Below are 15,372 nucleotides of genomic sequence, written 5' to 3'. Positions count from 1 at the left end.
ACCAGCCAACTTGGCATCCTCTACATAGAGTCCAGCAACCATTGGGTAAGAGCGGGCTTGTGCCTGCATTTCGGTAAGGGGGTTGTTCCAGAAGGGGATTTACATGGGACGCCTCCAAGCCCCTTCCTTCTCTCCGCTTGCCCTCCTCACCTCACTCCTGGAGCAGATTGCCGAAGGCTTCAGTGGCCCACATGCTGAAGCTCATGAGACATTGGAGGGAACAGCAGCTTCCCTTCCTCCTAACTAGGAAGGTCAGCTTCCTGCCAGGAAGACCTTGATCCCCTGCCTGGGTCCCTCCGCCCCACTGCTTCCTCATCTGCCCCAGCCGGTCTGCAGGTTCTTGGGGTTTGTTACTTGTATCACCCCTTTCCAGTACTAAGTTCTCCACTAGTTGGAAGATTTGGTTGTGAGGGACACAGACCTCCTGGAGACAATCAAGCCAAGGTGGGATGTTTGTTAAAAAGTTGTGGGGGACCTGGTGACTGCAACCAGACTGTCAAGTCCTGCAGCAGAGATTAGGCTGCCAGGAACTACTCCAGAAGTGGTTAGAAGGGTTGCAGGAGAAGACTGGGTCAGGGCTGCACTGGAGATCCCTAGGGAGGACCTGCCTGGGGCAGCAGCCTCTAGAGGGCGCTAGACCACCATGAGCCTAAACTGGAAAGGGATGTCAGATAGTTAAGGTCTCAATATGGGCAGGGACTAAGTTTGTGCCAGAAGACTCAGTAATCAAGATGTGTGTATGTGCACTAAGTCACTTCATGTCCAACTCTTGGCAACCCCATGGATTGTAGCCCACCAGGCTCCTCTGTCTAGGAGCTTCTTCAGGCAAGAATATTGGAGTGAGTTGCCATTTCCTCCTCCCTCCCAACCCAGGGATCAAAGCTTAATCTCTTACATATCTTGCGTTTGCAGGTGGGTTCTTTACCACAAATGCCACTTGGGAAGCCCCAGTAATCAAGATAAGTCACATCTATTTTTAAATTTCGTTATTGTTTTTTATTTTTTTACTGTGCTGGGTCTTCGTTGCTGCACGTGGGTTTTCTCTAGTTGCAGTGAGTGGGGGGCTATTCTCTAGTTTTCGTGAGTGGGCTTCTCACTGTGGTGGCTTCTCCCAGGTGGTTCAGTGGTAAAGAATCTACCTGCCAATGCAGGAGACCCTGGAGACTCAGGTTTGTGCCCTGGGTTGGAAAGATTCCCTGGAGAAGGAAATGACAACCCACTCCAGTATTCTTGCCTGGAGAATCCCATGGACACAGGAGCCTAGCAGGCTACAGTTTGTGGAGTTGCAGAGTCAGACACGACTGAGCAACTAACACACATACTCTTGTTGCAGAGCATGGAGTCTAGGTGCTCAGGCTTCAGTAGTTGTGGCACATGGGCTTAGTTGCTCTGTGGCATGTGGAATCTTCCCAGACCAGGGATTGAATCCGTGTCCCCTGCATTGGTAGGTAAATTCTTAACCACTGGACCAACAGGGAAGTCCCAGACAAGTTATATTTTTTTAAATGTATATAAATGCAAAAAAATTCGTGCTAAACAAATTATCAAAAGTTTACATAAAGTTAGGTGGTGGTTGTTTTCTGACCCTGCTCTACTGGGCAGTGGGAAGACTTGTTCCCAATTGACCGAAGGGTATCCGGCTGTCTATGCTCTGGTCTGTGGGTTTATGAGGGTTGACGGTGAGGTGTGAACAGATTGGGCAAACTGGAGCTTTATATCTAGCCATGCTTTTCCACTTGATTCAACATATTTTGTATTTGAGAAGTGTAGATAGGGGCTCATATTTTTCCATTCCCCACAAGCTCCAATAGGACTCTCCAGGGCACTGGTGTTGACCCTGGATTCCTCACATAGCTTTCAAAACATACACTGAGGCAGAAAGCATCTTCAGATGGAAACAAAACTGCAGACTCTGCCTATCCCTACTTCTGCTGAACATTTTTGCCAAGCATAAACACCCATTACAGAGTGGTCAGCAGCCTGATGAAATTTTGAAACCAAATTACAGCAGGCTAGTGCTCTTTACCATAAATGAGTCATTTATCCTGTTATTTGATTCTTAAATCCTTTAATACATCTCCCAAGAAGTCCGCTTTGGAAAAATCACCAGAAGAATTAGAAGACAGAGAGAACAAGGGAAGACAGAAAACCTAAAAGTTGTTTTCTCCTGATTTTAAAAAATTAAAATCCAGTTGGCCTGTACTATGAAAATGAGTTAGTTGAATTACAACGTCTACAATGTTCTGTCTACAATGTTCACTAACAGAACACCGGTTTCTCTCTACCTTCTTTGCAAAACAGGGAACATCAAGGGGGGACGAATCCTGAGCCTTGGCTTGGGGAGGCAAGCAGGGAAGGTTAAACCCAGCAGCCAGGACAGGGAGGGAACCTCTGGGGACCTCCCATTTCACAAGGTTCTCAAGAAAGGAGGGTTGGCCCCTTAGGTGGTCTCCTCTAACTGTTTCCCAGGGTTTCGGCTTCTACTGGGCCCATTCCCTTGGTTGACAACACTCCAGGATAGAAGATGCTGGAAAACAGGCCTTCTCTCCATTTCCCAGTGCCTCTCGGGATGACTGCGTGGCCTCTGGGGCCCCGGGAGGGGTGGGTTTCCAGAGGCCTGTTAGAATGGTCGCCTGGTCACCAGTGTCCCCTCAAGGCCTGGCTCTGCGCAGAGCGATTCAGGTCGCGGCCAATGAGGGGGGCAGGTCCTCACACAGAAAACAGGCCTTAGTCCTGCGCCACCAGGGGCGGTCCTGTCCTCAGGTCCCCTTAGCAGCTCCTCGTAGCCCCTTTCTCTGCCACCCCCTACCCATCACCCCTCCCCTCCCCTCGCATCTCAGCCGGCTCCGGGAGGCACCGATTCTTGGGCGGGGAGGAGGGCTGCTGCGAGCGCCAGGCTCGGGCCGGGAGGGCGCGCACTGGCCAGGGGCCGCCTGCGCGGAGCTGTCCAGCACCCGAGGCGGGGCGCGCGCCCCCCGCCCGCCCCAGCCGCCCGCACCCGCCCTGCCAGCGCCACTGCGGCTCGGCGGGCGCGTCACGTGGCTGGCGCGGCGCGGCCTCCGGGCTCGGGCGGGCCAGGGGCCGGGCGGCGGGACCCACAGACCCGCGGACGCTCCACCGGCGGCACCGGCCGGGCGGGCTGGGCGCAGCGCGGGGCGGCCGGGGGGCGCCAGGGCCGTGGGGGCTGCGCGCCGCGGGGCATGGGCGCGCCGGGGGCCCCCGGGCACAGGCCGGCTGCGCCGCGGGGCCCGGGGCGCGGGGGCAGCGGCGGGCGGGGGTCCTCCCTGGCGGCCGCCGCTGAGCCCCCGCGGGGCCCGTGACGCCGCGGCCGATGTGGCCCCGCGTGCGCTGCGGGCCTGCACCGCCGCCTCACAAAGACGCCGCCGGAGCCGCCGCCCGCATCCGGGCCGCAGCAGCCTCGGGGGCCCGAGCCGGAGCCGGAGCCTCAGGAGCTGGGCAGGAGGCGGCGCCCGCGGGCGGCCGGCCGGCCCCAGCATGGAGAAGCTGGCGGCCGCGGGGCCGGAGGGGGCGCCGGGCGCCCGGGCGCAGCTCGCCGTCGTCTGCCTGGGTGAGTGGGCCGCGCGGCCGCGGCGGGATCGGTCCCCTGCCTCGTAGTTCCGCGCCGCGCCCTGGTCGGACTTGGGGCGCCCCTCTCCGCTGGTTGCGGCTGTGGCTCCCGGGACGGGCACTGCGAGAGCTCCTGCTAGAGGCCGAGGAGACTGCGGCCCCCAGCAGTCTGGCCTGCTGGGGTCTTAGGCCTGGGAGGGCGACTCCGGCCGCGGAGCCCCGGCTTCAGCCGGGTTCAGAATAGCGCCCGGGAGCCCGGGTGAGCGGCGCGCGGGGCGGCCCACTGTGCGGGCGCCTGGGATTGGCGGGCAGTGACTTTCTGCCTGACTTCCCCGCTCTTAGCCTGGCGGCGATGGGCAATCCGGGCCTCCGGAGCTGCGGACAAAGGCGAAGCCACCGGCGCTGGGGCCGGTGGTCCCCTGAACGAAGAACTATTTCCTGCCTGGAGTGGGTTGGGGGCGGGAGCCAGCCGGAGCCGGGATAGGGATGCGCGGCAGGAGGCAGCTGCTAGAATGACTCCTGTCTTCTCTTTGTGTCTTCTCAGACCCAGCAGGGCAGGCCTCAGCAGCCCAGGGCGATGTGTCTGGGGAGGGCCAGGGACCCATCCAGCCCTGCCAGAGCTTTTCTGTCCACCTTTCCAGGGCCTTGTGTGCGGGAGAGGGGAAGCAAGGGGTTAAATCCTCTAGCCACATGGCTCCTTTATTTACCATGATGGAGGGAGGCCATTATCTAAGCCGGGGTCATTAGGGGACACCCTATGGTGTCATCAGTGAAGGCTCTGTAATCCCAGCAGGTTTGTTGAAGCCACTGAAATGACAAAGTGAAAAAAGAAGCCTGTTCATTTTAGGGTTCACTCTCCTCTGCCCCCAAGAATCTAGGAGCCGGGGGAAGGCCCCTGCCTTAGCTGCGTGAGCAGATCTCAGTAAGCTTCATGGCCCCCAGAGTGCCTGATCCCCAATCTGTCAGTGTGGTCCCATGCTCCTGAGTGCCTGGCTTCCCCCAGGGTGCAAGGCAAGGGGCAGACCCTTTGGCCTCCCCCAAGGCCCTCCCCGCCCAGCAGAGGCTGGGTGTCCTGCCAGGGGGCAGCTGGCTCTCTTCTTCACCAGACATGGGCTGACCCCTGTAGAGATGTTCTCTGCTTCCCTTCACATCCTTGATGTTGGGGAAGGGGATGCCCTGGACCTCAGGAAGTTGAGTGTGCCTACGTCTTCTGCTCCCATAACTGCTGCAGGAAAGCATTCAGTGAAAGCAAAGGGCAGATCCCATGGTGGTGGGTACCTGAAGGGGTAGGTGGCAGGCAAGTTTTTTGCCTCTCTTCCCAAGGTCAGCACGGGGTAGTGAGGAGGACCTTGAACCCTGGTAGCTGTAAGTGCCTGTAGAATGGGGGTGATCAGAACTGCTTCCCTCCCTCCCTGGTTGGCTGGCAAGGCCTCTCAGAGGGAGGAAGCCCTACAGTTTGGTAGGAGCCCCCTTCACAAGCAGGGCCCCTGCCTGGGTTGAGCAAGGCCTGGGTTGAGCAAGGCCCGGGTTGAGCAAGGTCTTTCCCTGAAGGATGGTCAAGGCCCGTGGGTCCCAAGCCCGAGAAGATACAAGCAAACCCCCTCCCACGTGAGTTAGAATTCCCAAGCATGGGGAATGGCGGGAGTGGTCTGGGGCAGCCAGGCTTGCACCCTGCTCTCTCCCACTATGGGTGTTTGGGTGAGTCCTGAGGTCCCCTGGGGTTCTCGTTCTGCCCATCCCAGCAGGACTGTAACAGTGCTCTGGGCCTTACCCTTCGAGATGAAGAGAACCAGCTGTTTGGAGTTTGGGCTGTGTTGTTTTGCACCTCAAGTGTTTAAGCCCCAAGAGCTACCCCCTCTCCTCCTCCTTTCCCCCACACCACTGAACCTGCTTTGTGTTTCCCACAGTGAACATTGTTCTCACCGGGCGGTTCAGCAGTGCCGTTCCTGCCTTAGGTGAGTAACACGCTTCTCCCCTTCCTCCCCTCCTCCCTGCTCTCCTGGTTTAGTGACCTTTGAGTACCAGCCTTCAGGATCCTGGCTCCACCCCTGAGGTCACCTGGCCTTTTTTTTTTTAATCTCAATTCCTGGGCATCTTTGCATCACAAAGGAGTTTTGTGGCATTGGGCAAGCTTGTACCTCTCTGAGCCTCAGTTTCCTCTTCTGTAAAATGGGTGCATTTAACCATGAAGCCTGGTTAAATGGGCCAGGGAGGTAAGGTGTTCAGCACGGCTTTTGCACGTGGTAGCCTCATACCACTAGGAAACTGTCATGGCCTGCACACTTGGCAGACTGTGCTTCCTGTAGGCAGTGGGGATCCCAGAGAACCATAGGGCACCATAAGATGCCTGCCTGCTTTAAAATTACACCTGGGATTTAGTTTAGGAAGGTATGACTGAGTGCCAACACAGAGGCCAAAGCCATTGATGGAAGAATTTGTTACTTATGTGTCTCGCGAGGAGGGGACATGCCATACCACTTAGGGTCACTTGGGCAACACCAGGTCTAGTCAAGGCAGGCAGAAGTGAGGGGAAGCCTTTTTGGCCAGAGCCTTGATCGAAGTTTCGGTGAGCAGAACAAGACAGGGCAGAGAAAACATCTTAGAGCTGGCTAGTTTGGCTAATCCCTAAGGGCTCTGGGCTAGCGGGGTGGTCTGTCCGTGCCAGCTACCTGACCCTGGGATGAAATATTGGCTTGGTGTGTGAATTAGGTAAGAAGGCTGTAGGGGTTCAGTCTCACATCAGCCAGTCTGCCAGGGAAAGACCAGTTTCAGGGACACCGATTTGCAGGAGAGATGTAAACACTTTGGCTGATGGTTTGGCCCTGTGATAAGCAGGTGCCAAATAGACACACAGGATCTAAGAAAACACAGTTGAACTCCGTGGTTGCCTCCTGCCTGTCAGAGCGGGTCTGTCCATCTGCTGGCTGTCTTCATGCTTGGGCCTAGTGCCAAGTGCAGCAAAGGCTGCCAGGAGCGGGAGCCTTCAGGGCTGAGGCCATCAGGGGCATTTGCCCTTTGCGGAGGGGGCTGCCAGGGGTTGGTGAATGCATGGGCCCAGGCCCTGGGTCCCTTGGTGCCAGGGGAGACATCTGAGAAGGGTCTCGGGAACTGGAGTCTGCGGGCTTGTTTGCTGTGTCCTGAGCTGTGTCATGGGGCAGGAGGTACCTGGGATTTTTATTAATAGTTCTGCTCAGGGCCTGGCTGGCAGCAGAGACCCACTGAGGCAGCTCAGGGAGGCGGGGGTGGGGGTGGGCTGGGGTGGGCTGTCTCCTGGTTGCTGTCCCTGCGATGGGGAGGCTCGGGATTCACAGAAGCTGCTCTCAAAGGCTTGTCTCTCAGATGCATACTCTCAGCCTCCCTTCCCGTTCTCCCTTCAACCAGCTCCTTCCTGCCCCTGCAGCCTGGCCTCCGCTGCTGACCGCGCTGGCTCAGGGCCCGGCCTCGCTCAGCGTTGAGCCGGCCTGAGTCCTGCCTGACGTCATGGCCCCCACAGCTAACCACGCAGTCTCCCCACCTCAATTTCCAGGACCAGACGGACTGGCCTCACCTGGGTCAGGCGTCCGTGGCAGCCATGGTAGAGAGGGGGCGCAGGGCGAAGGGGACAAGGGGGTGGCAGGTCTTACACATGTGAGTCCCAGGCCAGGCCCCCTGCTGGTGTGTGGGCGGGCATGTGGCTCCAAACATTTCTGCCCCGGGTTCGAAAAGAGATGCTCCAGGGACAAAGTCCATCTGTAGAGCCAGGAGAGAAATCCATTCAGGTTCAGCCTCCTGTTTGGCTGCCAGCGGGGTTCAAGTTGTCTGTGCCTGCCCCCCACCCCCACCCCCGGTGTCCTGAGGCTGCACACGGAGCCTGTGTGGCCACAGGGGCTGGGCTGAGCTGAGGCTGTCCTAGAGCCCATCTCTCACCCTCTAGCATTGCTGAGAGAAGTAGAGACCAGCTTCTGGCTGCCAGAGTGCCTCCTCCCACCCGAAGCGCCGTGCCTCCGCACTTTCAGGGTTTCCCTGTAATTCCTGCTGTGAGGAACCCGGGTCATCACTGTCTCGCCTGCCGCTTCCCCCACCCTCACTGGGCTCAGTCCCTCCGCAGGGCCCAGCTGGGCCACCCGGGGACCTCACAGGCTTTTGCCTCTCAGCCCCATCCTGCCCCAGCTTGTCAGGCACCAACTGGGTTGGATAACCCACCCCCGTCACCCCAGACTCTGGCCGCTGCGACCCGGGTGGTGAGCCTGGGCAGCGTCTTCAGGGTGTTCTCCGCTCATCTGGCAGCTTCGCCCAGGCACTCTGCTGGGGCTCCCGGCTCCCAGTCATTGAGCACACTGGCAGGTTGTCCAGAGTGCTGGGAGACCCTGGAAACCAGATCTGCACGCTGTATGTTTTCAGGCTTGCTCATGCCCTCTCAGGAGTATTTTACATTTCTTTGGACCAGGAAAGAAGGATGCTGGTCTGAAAGCGCTCAGTCACCCCTTGCCCCCTTGAGCAGGCCACCTTGACCTGAGCAAAACTTCTGTCCAAGTGAACACAGGTCACTTCCAGTTAAACTCACACAGACTTCTCTGACTGCCCCTAAATACCCCCAAGAGCCTCCATCCTGCGTCAGTATCTCCCAGCTCCCCTCACTGCCCACCCCTATCACACACGCCGTCTCTGCCCTCACCTCCCACAGGTATCCCCCTTACTCACCCCACACGTATGTCTGCCTCCAGACTGCCGCTCGCCCACATCTCCCGGCCACCCTGAGACGAGCAGCACCCTCTGATTCCATTTCACTGAAGGGCAAGCTGGGGCCTAGGGTGCGACCGGCAGTGTGGACTCCAGGACTGGACTGGATTCATGAAGCTCTTTCCCCTACCTGCACCTGGGTGCTGGGGTGGCGGTGGGATGGGAGTGAGGTTGCCGTCACAGAGAAGCCTGGGGCTGGTCGTCTGAGCTGGTGATGCCCTCCAGGCCCACGGCCAGGCAGCGTCCAGTCTGGGGTCCTGGAGGGACCCCAGCCTCCCTCCCCGTCCACGGTCACTCTGCATGGGCCAGGCCGACAGCTGCAGTAACTGGTCTCTCTGCCCACCCGCCCTTGCAGAAGAATTAACAGTGACTTAGGGACATTGCTGCCCCCAGTGGGGAAATGTCTGGGGCGTCCGAGGGGCACTTGGGGTGAGGCATGTCTGGGGAAACATGTTGTCAGGGGATTGTTGGGAAGCAGTGTCTGGTTATCTGCTCCTGACGAGGCTGGTGGTCTGGAGAGACAGGCTTCCCTATGTCATGAAAGAGGGCCAGACGTGGGTCCCTGCAGGCCTGGCTTTCTCTGGCCAGTGTGGGGGAGAAACCCGGCCTCCACGAGGGCTCCATCTTGTGGGGAAAGCCTCTAGGCCACAGTGGGTATTGCTTTGCCTCAGGCCTGTCCTGGGGGCTGAGGGCACAGGGATGACTCCCACATTGGCTGATGGAGCATCTGACTCTGGGTGTAATGTTTGCTTTAGAGACTCACTGTGGGGGGAGGATGTGCTCCCAGCCCTGCCTAGGGACCCCCACCCAGCATCTCGGAGGAGGAGCCCTGACCTCACACCTGCCAGGGTCCCCAGGTCAGCGTCTCTGTGAAGCCCACAAAGCCTCACCCATCCAAGGAAACAAGTTGCTTAGGCCCCTGATCACCACTCTGGTTGTGTAGTCCTTACCCTCCTGGATTGCGAGAACGCTGAGGCTCAGGGAGGCTGACCTCCCAGGCCCTGGTGGGTGCCAAGTGGGGAGCCCTGGCTGGTAACTCACCAACCCGGGGCTGTCAAGGCTCTGATGGCGACCTGACATGGTCCGCCTTGCTTTAGGGTTGGTGTGGGTGTTTCTCTTCCAGCCCCTGATCCTCCTGTGAGCCATTGCTGGGGGTTAACCCCGTGTGGGTCACAGCCTTGGATCACCCGAACCTCCACGGGTGGAGCATGGGAAGCTGCTGGAGGGCTTTCACTTTCCTTTTTGCACTTGAGCCTTTTGGGATTCCAAAGAGTCTTGTTGAGAGCCAGCAGAGAGACCCTGCTTGCAGGGCAACAGTCAGGGGTCAGAGAGAGTGAAGAGGTAGGTGGTATCGCGGGGCTTGGGCAAAGCACTATGATTTGTCTCCCCGGGCCTCAGTTTCTCCACCTGTATAATGGGCCTATCTGTGCCTGTGCCACAGGCTGTTGTGAAGATCAGATGAAGAAGTGTGGCGAGGGGCTGTGAGGGGCTGGGGCAACCAAGTTCAGAGCCTTGCTTGGTCCTGCGAAGGCCAGGGCACACCAGGGCAGGGTTTGCCACCTTTAGGCTGTGTGAGCTTTGCTAGGTCGCAGAGGGCATGTGTAACTAATGAAGTGGGTACAATGAAGCCTGCAGGGCTGGGCATAGAGGCACTCATCACCTGTGCTGGCCTGAGTGATGACTTGTGCTCACTGACACAGTGGATGGTTGACACAATGAGAGGCCCAGCCCACTAGAGGACCAGGGTGGGCCCTGACTCTGCCACTTACCCGCTGTGTGGCCATGGGCAACTCACTGACCCTCTTTGAACCTTGGTTTCCTCATCTGGTTATGACATGCCCCCCTGGTGGCCTCCCACTCACACTCAGGATAAAATCTAAATGCCACACAAGATGCCATCAGACCCAGCCTGTGTTTCCAGCCACCTCAGGATATCGGCCCCTCTCTTCAGGCCTGTTTTATAATCTTCATTTCGCTCAGGGAATCTGCATAGTCTGTCTGCTCCTCCCCCAGTCGGCGAGCCCCACAGAGCCAGACTTTTACCTGTCTTATGAGCATGCCTAGAACTGTGCTTGCCACATAGTAGGTCCTCAGAAACCATGTGTTGAATGAGGCCTGTATTAGGCCAGTCCTGGGGTGGTGGGGTGGCAGGCAGGGAACCATAGTGAGTCTGCTTATGCTGGGCCACCAGGCCTAGGGCTGCAGGATTCTCCACTGAGCTGAGACCCGAGGCCAAGAGGCCTTACCTGTGAGGTGCCAAAGGGAGCTGGTGGGCTGGCTCCCAGCCCCGCGGAGGGTAGGGGAGAAGAGCTGGGCTCTGGGGCACAGGGTGGACTGTCCCGAGTCCATGTGGGTCCTCCTCTCCCCGCGCCATACATACCACTTCCCTGAAGTCTCACAGCGCGCCCATGCCCTTGGCCATGACCACCTTGGCTGGCCTTGATCCCACCTGGGAAAGGCCTGTGCTCAGGTCCTGGGCTGGGGGGCTCAATGTCCCCCTCCCTCACTGCCCCCTCCCACCCAAAGGTGAAGCCAGCACCTCTCAGCCTCCTCTCCTGACAGCCGCCTGCAGCGGGAAGCTGGAGCAGCACACTGCACGCCGTGGCGTCATCTACAGCCCAGCCTGGCCCCTCAACTACCCGCCGGGCACCAACTGCAGCTGGTACATACAGGGCGACCGCGGGGACATGATCACCATCAGGTATGGGGGCACTGGGGTGTCAGAGGGACTCGATGTGGGCCTGCACGTGCTGCATGTGTGATGGTGTGTATGTGAGTGCCTGCAACAAGTACAGTGACCAGATGTGTGTGTACGTGTGTGTGTGAACACACGTGTGCTTGTGTATGTGTGTGAGCCCAGCCTGAGCAGGTATGAAGGACACGTGTATGTGCGTTTGTGAGCACATGTGTGTGTAGGCGTGGTGGGCATGTGTGTGAGATGTGTAGGTGTGCAAATACATGTGTGAGTCTCTGTGTGCACATGTACGAGTTGTATGCATGTGAACATGTGGGTGTGGGTCTCTGGGGCTGGCTTCCCAGACCTGGGCCTCTCTCATGGGCTTGTGGGGCTGTCTGTCACCTCGGGCCTGCCAGGGAGGGGAGCCCTGGGACTGGAGGGCATGGCCCAGTCATCTGTGAGGTGGCAGGGGTGTCCTGTCTGTCCTGCAGGGGTGGCTTGAGGCCAGGCTGGCACTGAGCCCAGAGCGGGTTTGCCCCCGGGCCCTTGGGGCCATCTCAGCAGGAGAGGGAAACAGGGACGAGCCAGGTGCTCAAGCTGCGGGGATGTGGAGGGAAGCGGGGTGAGTTGATCAGATGGTGGAACCGAGGCTGGAGCCCTAGACGGGGATGGTCATGGGGATGTTTGGCTGGGGTGTCACTCTCGTAAATGCAAAGCCTGGAAGACCCAGACACTCCACGTCTCCAAGGCCAGAGGTGTGATGGGAACACATCAGGGTCTGTGCCTGTTTCCCTGTGGCCACTGGGAATCTCTTCAAAGACGCCAGCCTCCTCGGCCACTTCTAGAGTACTCCTCAGTGCTGCTCATCCACAGCCTGGGCCAGTGCTTCTCCCCAGGGGATGAACTGTCCCCCAGCCCAGGCCTGCCCTGTGCACACGGGTCCCCTGTGTGCCCTGGCCTGGGATTCATGCCGGGCCTATTGCAGCAAAGCCAGCATGGGGGGATCTGGACCCTTGGACCTTGCTCTTCAGGGGAGAGTGTAAGTGGGGGGACTTGCCTACCATGGGACTCCTGCCTCCACCTCCATGTGGCCTTCGGTTGGGGTACCACGTGTGTTCTGATGGAGGGTGGAGAGGCAGAGAGGAGGCCTTCACAGAGCTGCCTGGGGGCTGACATGTTCCTAGTTGTCCACACTGTCCTGATTCTTCATGGAGCCACTCTCGGACCCCTGGGGGCCTGCTGAGCGGCTGGGAGTAGAAGAGAGAGGGGATGCTGGGGCTGGCCGTCCTTGCTGTGAGTTTAGGCATGACCTGCTGGTCTCTGACCACCCACTCACATCTGCGGTCCTCCCTGCCCCCTGCAGCTTCCGCAACTTTGACGTGGAGGAGTCCCACCAGTGCTCCCTGGACTGGCTGATGCTGGGCCCCGCGGCCCCGCCCCGCCAGGAGGCCTTCCGGCTCTGTGGCTCTGCCATCCCGCCCGCCTTCATCTCTGCCCGGGACCACGTCTGGATCTTCTTCCACTCAGACGCCTCCAGCTCCGGCCAGGCCCAGGGCTTCCGTCTCTCCTACATCCGAGGTAACATCAATGGCAGGGCGCGCCTATGGGCTCCCCAGGGGTGGTGGTGGCACCCTCCATCTGCCTCCTCCCTGCTGGCTCTCCCCCAGTACCCAACTGTTGGAGCCCAGTGTTGGGACAGGAACTGGTCACATTGCTGCCTCGGGGTGCCTTGAAACCCCTCAAGATCACTGACCCCACTTTATAGACCCTGGCTCAGGTCAGGAACCGAGCCTCCCTGGTATTCGAGGCGTCTCTGCCCCTCAAGTGGCTGGGGAGAGAGAGAGTCCAGGGCCCTTCTCCTTGGGTCCTGCCTCTCCCTGAATCCTGCAGAGGCGTTGCTGGGAGCAGGGGTACCTCCCGCAGGCTGCTGGCCCCAGGCCCCAGGAGGAGGGTGGTTCTGCTGCCCCTGACTGTCTCCACCACGCACCTCACCCTGCAGGGAAGCTGGGCCAGGCATCCTGCCAGGCTGACGAGTTCCGCTGTGACAACGGCAAGTGCCTGCCGGGCCCTTGGCAGTGCAACACCGTGGACGAGTGTGGCGACGGCTCTGATGAGGGCAACTGCTCGGCGCCCGCCTCGGAGCCGCCAGGCAGCCTGTGCCCCGGGGGTACGTTCCCCTGCAGCGGGGCGCGCTCCACGCGCTGCCTGCCTGCCGAGCGGCGCTGCGACGGCACTCAGGACTGCGGCGACGGCTCCGACGAGGCCGGCTGTCCCGACCTGGCCTGTGGCCGGCGGCTGGGCAGCTTCTACGGCTCCTTCGCCTCCCCAGACCTGTTCGGTGCGGCCCGCGGGCCCTCGGACCTTCACTGCACATGGCTGGTGGACACGCAGGACCCGCGGCGCGTGCTGCTGCAGCTGGAGCTGCGGCTGGGCTACGACGACTACGTGCAGGTGTACGAGGGCCTGGGCGAGCGCGGGGACCGCCTGCTGCAGACGCTCTCCTACCGCAGCAACCACCGGCCGGTGAGCCTCGAGGCCGCCCAGGGCCGCCTCACCGTGGCCTACCACGCCCGCGCCCGCAGCGCCGGCCACGGCTTCAACGCCACCTACCAGGTGAAGGGCTACTGCCTCCCGTGGGAGCAGCCGTGCGGGAGCAGCCGCGAGGGCGATGCGGAGGACCCGGGCGAGCAAGGCTGCTTCTCGGAGCCGCAGCGCTGCGACGGCTGGTGGCACTGCGCCAGCGGCCGGGACGAGCAGGGCTGCCCCGCCTGCCCCCCGGACCAGTACCCCTGCGAGGGGGGCAGCGGCCTGTGCTATACGCCCGCCGACCGCTGCAACAACCAGAAGAGCTGCCCCGACGGTGCGGACGAGAAGAACTGCTTCTCCTGCCAGCCGGGCACCTTCCACTGCGGTACCAACCTGTGCATCTTCGAGACGTGGCGCTGTGACGGTCAGGAGGACTGCCAGGACGGCAGCGACGAGCACGGCTGCCTGGCGGCGGTGCCCCGCAAAGTCATCACCGCCGCGCTCATCGGCAGCCTGGTCTGCGGGCTGCTGCTTGTCATCGCCCTGGGCTGTGCCTTCAAACTCTACTCCCTGCGCACGCAGGAGTACAGGTGGGCGCTGGGGCCGGAGCCTCGCTTCCTCCCTGTTCCTGGAGAGAGGGCCTGGACTCACGCTTCCTGCAGCCGTGGGCCACTCACCCGGGGCTTCTCGGGTCTGGGCCCCTCCGGATGCCCGGATGGAGGGAGGAGGGTCCACATCCTGCCGCTGGGGGGCGCCCCGTGGGAGGCGGGAAGTGCGACCCCCACCCTCGTCTGGCCGGCCTGCCATGCTGCCCTTCTGCTGTTGCCTTCAGGGCCTTTGAGACCCAGATGACACGCCTGGAGGCTGAGTTTGTGCGGCGGGAGGCACCCCCGTCCTACGGGCAGCTCATCGCACAGGGCCTCATCCCACCCGTCGAGGACTTCCCGGTCTACAGTGCATCCCAGGTGAGCCGGCGAACGGGAGACCCGCCCCCAGCCCCCGGCCCGCCCAGCCGGACCTCAGAGAACGCGGGAGACGGGGAGGCCCAGGGTTTGTACAACCGGGCTGGTCCTGGGGTTGAGGGAGGTGGGAGATGAGGCCTCGGCAGGGTGACCAGCCAGGGGAGGGGACAAGGGGGCCCCTTGGCGGGGGTGGGGTCGTGCTGACCTCTGCCTCCTCAGCCGCCGCCCCACCCTCCAGGCCTCGGTGCTACAGAACCTGCGCACGGCCATGCGGCGACAGATGCGCAGACACGCCTCCCGCCGCGGGCCCTCCCGCCGCAGGCTCGGCCGCCTCTGGAACCGGCTCTTTCACCGGCCGCGGGCGTCGCGCGGGCAGATCCCGCTGCTGACGGCCGCGCGCACCTCCCAGACGGTGCTGGGTGACGGGCTCCTCCAGCCGGCACCGGGGGCTGCCCGGGAACCCTCGGCACCCTTAACGGACACAAGCAGCCTGGGGGCAGCAGGGGAGGGGCCCCCCGGCGCCCCCAGCCACGCCTCGGAGGTGGGACCTTCCGCGCCGCCCGCCTCGGGCCTGCGGGACCCCTCGGAGTCCAGACTGGCTGACAAGGACAGAAAGGCTGGCAGGGACCCTCTGGTGGACAGCCCAGCCCCTGTGGACGTGCCTCAGGAGTCCTGCTCGGGCCAGGACCCTTACCCCCCGGCCCTCACTGCCGGTGGCACCCCCGGCCCCCACCCATCAGAGCCACTGGGAGTCTGCAGGAGCCCCCCGCCACCCCGCTCCCCAACGTTGGAGGCCAGTGACGACGAGGCCCTGCTGGTCTGCTGACCCGCCGGACATGCTGATGACCGCCACAGCCCCGCTTTGTAACCAGGGAATACACAGTCGTTTCTACCCTGCCTCCGCGTCCTTCTTTCTTATGG

General features: G+C 61.0%; 1 protein-coding gene across 3 annotated transcripts; it reads left to right on the top strand.

The window, feature by feature from the left end:
• Positions 1-3,042: 3,042 nt before the first annotated feature.
• LRP3 (LDL receptor related protein 3) lies at positions 3,043-15,348 on the top strand. Of its 3 annotated transcripts, none has more exons than XM_043436405.1 (7): positions 3,043-3,568; positions 5,475-5,522; positions 10,813-10,987; positions 12,327-12,541; positions 12,963-14,079; positions 14,322-14,454; positions 14,671-15,348. In XM_043436405.1, exons 1-7 carry the CDS (start codon positions 3,496-3,498, stop codon positions 14,872-14,874), a joined length of 1,965 nt encoding a protein of 654 aa, XP_043292340.1. In that variant the 5' UTR covers positions 3,043-3,495; the 3' UTR covers positions 14,875-15,348. The 3 variants fall into 3 exon arrangements, with proteins under 3 accessions (XP_043292340.1, XP_043292339.1, XP_043292338.1); XM_043436404.1 differs by having other exon boundaries at positions 3,047-3,568; positions 10,849-10,987; positions 14,690-15,348; XM_043436403.1 differs by having other exon boundaries at positions 3,048-3,568; positions 14,690-15,348.
• The last annotated feature ends 24 nt before the right edge of the window (positions 15,349-15,372 follow it).

The sequence above is a fragment of the Cervus canadensis genome, chromosome 18 (genome assembly GCF_019320065.1).
Source record: "Cervus canadensis isolate Bull #8, Minnesota chromosome 18, ASM1932006v1, whole genome shotgun sequence".
Classification (NCBI taxonomy): Eukaryota; Metazoa; Chordata; class Mammalia; order Artiodactyla; family Cervidae; genus Cervus; species Cervus canadensis.
The sequence above is the reverse complement of the archived record's forward strand: the minus strand, read 5'-3'. Positions and strand labels throughout refer to the sequence as shown.